A 6663-nucleotide genomic window follows, 5' to 3' on the forward strand; every position below is an offset into this window, starting at 1 on the left:
TATATATATGTATATTTATATATATATATACAGTAAATATAGAATATAGTTTTTTGTACAATGAACAGTTCCAGCCCTATTTACTGACACACCTGGTAAAGATGTTTTTCATATACATTCATTGCTGATTGCAGCAGCATAATCTTGCACTGAAATAATTTAGAAAAATCAAAGCTTTAGATGGAATGAATTTATTCAGTGTGCAAAGCCTCCCATGTATGAAAGTAATGTATTTTTTTCAATCTGAGAATGAGTAGGAAAAACATAAATTGGAGAACGGAAAAATGTTTAGGTTTCAAAACATTATTACTTTTTAAATTATTTAGAAAAAAAAAATTCTTCAAAGTAGCATGATTTCTACATGGATTTAAATGTACATGACATTCTTTATGTTTATGATTAACAATGCAACTTTATATCTTGTATTAAAACTCATCTTTTATTGTAAGATGGAAAGCCCACATTTGATTCAATAACAGTTTTTCATAGTTTTAAACCCATATTTTCGTTACTTAGCATTGAACGTCTTTTTTTTACCAACAGAATGAAGGCATCAAAGTTCACAAATCTCTATGTACTACAGGATAATACTTTCTAGATTTAAGAAGTCGGAGTTTAGATTTTGTTAAAAAACAATTACTCATATACATAAGATATTAATGGCCATGAAGTTTTATTTTTCACCCATTTTTAGTGTGAGAACATGGTACTGCAATAAAACACAAATTTATTTTGCCATGAGTACCTACAAATGGCAGTCACCGAACATACTGCAATTATGGTCTCCTATATTCAGATTGGAAGCTGCCCAAGACTAACTAAAAATATTATCAGGAAATGAACACATGGCCGACATTTAAACCCATTTTTCTGCCAAGTAATATTGAAAAAGGGAAATACGTGTTCTGAGTAGTTAGCTGCTGTATGAGACTTGAAAATTGGGTTCCTGTAAGTTCTTCTAATAAGTCCTCTATTAATTTAAGAGCCGGAATTAAACGGCAACGCATTAGAGTGAATATATTGCCATTGCCATGGGAGCCTATTAAGCCATGCATCCAGATGTCACATGACACATCACAGACAATAGAGTGGTAATGACATCCTGAAGCAGTGTTACGTGAGCAATATGTTCTGTCCCATCAATAGTGAAACAGGCCACGTTTGAGCCAAGCTGACACATTACTTTGCTTCTCATATATGGGCCGTTGGCAATGAAACTGTGTTATATGGCCCAGTAGTGCTGACAGGTTTCTTTCTCCCTCCCCCCTCTCCCTTCCTCATTTCTCCCTCCTGTAGGCTGTGGAGAGGCAGGCACGTGGCACGAGGAAGGAGGCAGGATGGATCTTCAGCTCAGAGCAAGAGCCTCCCCCCGGGGAAGCCAGCATCAGACGCAAGGCCTCACGGGCCGTTGACCTGCTGTCTCCTTGATTTATGGCGGCTGGGGGCTTCTGGCCACTGCAGCCTCCTCTCCCTTCTCTCCTCCATTTCCCTCCTTACACACTGCAGAACCACGAGGAGATACACACACTGCACCGTCGTCTGCAGGGGTATCCGAAGAGGAATTTCTCATACATGCAGAGCTGCCGTGCCCACATATCCACCTTTTCCTACACAGTTTCATCCAAAAATAAACACCTCCATAAACGTTCCAGCACTGCGGCACCGTGTCCCAACATCCCATCACAAGTCAATTAGAGCGAGACAGCTCTGAGAGCATCCCTCATTTGACTGTGTGCGGATTACAATCAGTCATGGTGAGTTGGGTGTGGAGCCCCTCGGTGTAGCTGCTGCTGGGAGGCCGGGCTGGATCAATGGAAGTGCGCTGACTGACAAGAGGAGGCTCCTGTTTTCACTTGGCCTGAGAGGACTCAGCAGCCAGCATATCTCCACAGAAAGCTCCACTTCCAAACTGCAAAAACCATCCTGTATGGTCTACTGTGGCACTCACTTAAAGTGGTATTTTATCGTCAGCCCTGCTTTATTTTGACATTTGCTTCAGTCTAAGCACCTTAAATACCTTTTATCCTCCAGCCTTTAAGGCTTGGAGTCTCCACAGTGCACATCAACTTCTACTTTATTTCCCTTTTACTTTTAAAAGCTGTAGCTTGAGAGGGAGAGCCAATTGGTGCCCTCACCATGGTTTTGCCGCCCCCAGATAAACGTCACGTGTGCCTGACCACCATTGTCATCATGACGAGCATGGCCTTCATGGATGCCTACCTGGTGGAGCAAAACCAGGGTCCCAGGAAGATCGGCGTGTGCATCATAGTGCTGGTCGGGGACGTTTGTTTCCTCATTGTGCTACGCTATGTGGCGGTGTGGGTCGGCGCCGAGGTGCGCACGGCCCGACGAGGATACGCCATGATCCTATGGTTTCTCTACATCTTTGTCCTGGAGATCAAACTCTACTTTGTCTTCCAGAATTGCAAGGCTGACAGGAAGAGTCTGGAAACAGTGGCACGGAAAGCTTTGACATTGCTACTATCTGTGTGTGTGCCGGGTTTGTATTTGGTTCTCGTCGCTCTGGATAGCATGGAATATGTGAGAACTTTCCGCAAGAAGGAGGACATGAGAAGCCGGTTGTTCTGGGTTGCTCTGGACCTGCTGGACCTGCTGGACATTCAAGCCAACCTGTGGGAGCCCCAGCGGACAGGTCTGCCCATCTGGGCGGAAGGCCTGATGTTCTTCTACTGCTACATCCTGCTGCTCATCCTGCCCTGTGTGTCCCTCAGCGAGATCAGCATGCAGGGCGAACACATGTCGCCTCAGAAGATGATGCTGTACCCGGTCCTCAGCCTGGTCACCATAAATGTCGTCACCATCCTCATACGTGGCGTCAACATGGTGCTGTTCCAGGACAGCCGAGTCTCCACCATCTTCGTCGGCAAGAACGTGGTGGCCATTGCCACCAAGGCCTCCACCTTCTTGGAGTACCGCAAACAGGTGAAGGAGTTTCCCCACCCGCAGAACGCCATGGCTCTGGAGCTGCAGCAGAACTCCGTCGCCCACACGCAAACGCTGCCTAACGCCACGAGTCTGCCGCACGAACCTTCACCGGCGCAGGATGTTATAGACACATGACCGCCAGTGCCAGATTTAGTCCCGTTAGAAACAGACTGAGAGCTTCAGCAGAGAAGGAGAGCAGGGGGATGGAGAAATCAGCTGCATGACAGGATGAAGTTCCGCTTCTTGTCAAGCTCTTCTCAACTGCATTGAATCAAGAAAAGAGATTTTTAGCAACACCTGCCTGTCAGAAAATTCTGTCAACCTACACTTGACTCTAAGTGAACTGTGCAGACTAAATCAGAACATTTTTAAATTGTGCTGTTGTGTTTTTAACTGTCTAACATATTTTAAAAGTTCTAACTTTACTAAGAAGACATCTCCAAACTGTGCAGCCCTGTGGCATTTTGTTCTGTAAAACGGACAGTTGGTTCCCTTTCAGTGAGTAGCTTGTATTTTTTTTTTTATGTCACTTTTTTGACAGTGCATCTGTGGCATTTCCTTTATATTCCAGCAAAGGACAAAGCACTCAGTGTGAAGCAGAGATGGAGAGGAAGAGCAGAAAGTGACAAAAAAAATCTGTCATGATGCGCTCTCTGCAGCGTGCACGAGCAAGGTCAGCGGCTTTCTGTGTTTTCTTCAGCAGGAAAAAAAAAAAAAAAAAAAACAGAGCTATGTAAAGGCTGCCATTTCGGTGCTTTACAATCACATGTCTGATGAAAACAGCAGCACTCAGCGACATAACACCAAACGTATTTAGCAGAGCGAGTGTTAAAATGCGCATTTCTGACGGAAATGCGCTGGAACTTTAAGTGGAAAGCTGTAGCTGGGTGTCATTATCTGCAGACGAAATGAGATACGTTGATGTCAAAAAGAGAACAAAATGACAGCGGTAAAGATTACGCTCTCTTTTTGTTGCTTTCTGTACTGTACATTCCTCAAGAAAAAGTATTTCAAGTTTTGAAGGCTGACAGAGCAGAACTCAGAGAAAGAAGAGACAAAATAAAATGTAACAATGTAGAAAAAGAAACTGAAGAAGTTTTTCAGTTCATTATTATTATTATTATTATTATTATTATTATTATTATTATTATTGTTATTATTATTATCATTATTATTATTATAGTATGTACATTCTTTACATGTTTGAGGCCAATAATGTTTTAATAAAAATATAAATAAAATAATATTAATAATAACAGAATTGTTTCTTCCTCTCTATCTGATTGTCTATTATAATGAATCTTTTTTTTTTTTAAAGTAACAAACTTCTCCAACAGCAATACAACCTATAATCGATCGCTCATCTGCTTTGTACAAAAGCCTCCCTCCCGGTGCATAAATATTTAGATGTAGCAGCATTCTCCTGGTTTGTCCTACAGGGTTATTTCTCTCTGCCTAAGGCTTAATATTTTCAGAACGGAGGCAACAAATTCATGTTTAAAATTAGATAAAAATGCAGGAACCTTTCCTCGCTTTGTCCCCCTTTTTTGTCCCAGTTCTCATTATCACCTTCCCAGTTGCTTTGTTATTCTCTTAACAGTAATCTTCTCTGTTCTGTCTCCGTACCAAATCTGACTTTTTTTTTTTCTTTGTTCCCCAGGGAATGAGTTGCCTCCAGATTTTCACAGAGTTTTGTAATAACATCCTAGAAGGAGGCAGAGAGGTCAGTCACACGAGGGAAACCACTTTACAGCCATCAGAAGCAAGAGAAACAAAAGTTAATTGTTGATCTCAGCTCAAAGAGAAGCTGTCAGATGCTGAAGGAGCCGCCTCTATTAACAACACGGGTCAGAGGAAAAACATGCAATTGAGAAAAACTGGCAATCCCTTGCATAAAAATACTTTTGGATAACTTAAATTGTTCTAAAATTCTAACTTTCTTCTAGTTTTGATTAGAGTGCTTTGAAGACTATTTCACATTTTGTCACAACACAAACCTGTGCTACAATAGTCTTGATTGGGATGTTATATGATACACCTACACAAAATCTGTGTATATTTGTGAAAGGAAAAGGATGCAAAAAATGTTTTTCGTTCAAAAATATATATCTCAGCCACCTGAACTAATGCTTTTTTTTTTTTTTTACAATTAAAGATACAATTTTTAAGTATATCTGCTGGATATTTACACACCTAAAGACTGAAAGTTTATGTATTAATTACTATTTATTCTCTGTAAAGACTTCAAGTCCACTCATAAAGGCTAATTTTGGTCCCATTTGACCAGAGGACATTTGTACACATTTGCTTTGTCCCTGGGAAACAGGAACCTGAACTTTCCATGGATTTTTTTAACAGCTTTTTCCTTGCCTCTCTTCCACAAAGGCTGGATTTGTGGAGTGCATGAATTGTATCTGTTCAGTCAGCTCTCCCAGAGTTAAACATGCTGGCCAAGCTGCTTCTCAGACTACTGCTCTCCCTACATGATTCCATCACACTAATAATGATATTAAATTACACAAATGTCAACTCTGTTTAGTCATTACGAGACTTCAGAAGGCAGTTGGTTGCGCTGCACTGTTATGCATTACTTTGTATTGTAAAATGTGAAAACCTTAAGGAGTTATGAACACTTTTCCAAGTCGCAGTACATGCTCTTCTAGAGCATTCAGGTGGGGCATTGCAGCTTTCTGTGATCAGATCTTGTGGATCCAAACCTAGAGAGTAATCCAAACATTCTGAGGTATACTGTGAGGGTGTGCATACATAATCATACTGATCCAAGCGCTATGAGCTTCTGCAGCCTGAAGTTAGTTTTTTATTTTTCATGAGTCTCACTGCAACTCTTCCCAAAACGCCATCCGCCTGTCAAGTTTCTTCCGACTCGGTGTGAAGTATACCTGGAAGCTGTCGTCGTGTAGCTGCAACTCCTGAGCGAACCTAAACTCTTCCTAACTCTGAGGATATTATAAACACGCTGCCTTTTCAGCTGCTCCTTGTCTCATTTTTCTCATCATCATCGGGTAGAAGAAACTCGAATCCTTTCATCTGACAGCCTGACAGATGCATCCTGAATTCTACTCTGCAGATGGAAAACCTGGCCACTTCCTGAATGTTTTTTCTTTTTTATCTGGGTGTGTTGTGTACCTGCATCTTTTCCGTGGGTCTGATACACTTAATCCAGCATAAAGGCATCATTAGTAGATACTTCTGCTGCCGAATCAAGGCAATGAATAACAAGTCTCTGCATTTAAAATAGTGCTGATTTAAGTGCTTGACGTTATAAGGTAGCGGTAATTACAAAAGATCACAAGATAATCAATTTTGCAAAAAGAAAAAGCAAGCAATCAGAACCAGACCAGCACAAAAAAATCAAAGATCATTCAGTTTCCTGGCAGCAACAAGTGGCACACAGGTGCATCCTCAGCCCTGATTTACTCAGCCAGTAGTTTGATAAAACATTTTCTACAATTCTTTAAAAGAAGAGCGATTTAATATCGAGCTGTAATTGTGCCAAAGGTTTGCTAATGGGAACAGAGTTACTTTTTTGCAACTTGCTAAGAGATATTAATCCAAACATTTCTCAGTGTGTGTAGACGGTGCCTATGAAACCCACTCAGTCTCCTTGGACGCTTTACCTTTTTTATTGCTTTTTACAGAAGTTTGCAACCTAAGCACATCAAATAAGTAGATCTAGAAACATTCACTGGTTGATCA

At 41.2% G+C, this 6663-nt stretch overlaps 1 protein-coding gene across 1 annotated transcript in view; it reads left to right on the plus strand.

The window, feature by feature from the left end:
* The window catches only part of tmem121ab (transmembrane protein 121Ab), a 57974-nt gene extending 54269 nt beyond the window's left edge, over positions 1-3705 (plus strand). Inside the window, exon 2 of the mRNA XM_032586251.1 lies at positions 1297-3705. Within this exon, the coding sequence (XP_032442142.1) occupies positions 2137-3081 (945 nt within the window). The 5' untranslated portion in view covers positions 1297-2136 and the 3' untranslated portion in view covers positions 3082-3705. The remainder of the gene's footprint in view (positions 1-1296) is intronic.
* Positions 3706-6663: the final 2958 nt, after the last annotated feature.

Source organism: Xiphophorus hellerii, chromosome 15 (genome assembly GCF_003331165.1).
Source record: "Xiphophorus hellerii strain 12219 chromosome 15, Xiphophorus_hellerii-4.1, whole genome shotgun sequence".
Taxonomy (NCBI): Eukaryota; Metazoa; Chordata; class Actinopteri; order Cyprinodontiformes; family Poeciliidae; genus Xiphophorus; species Xiphophorus hellerii.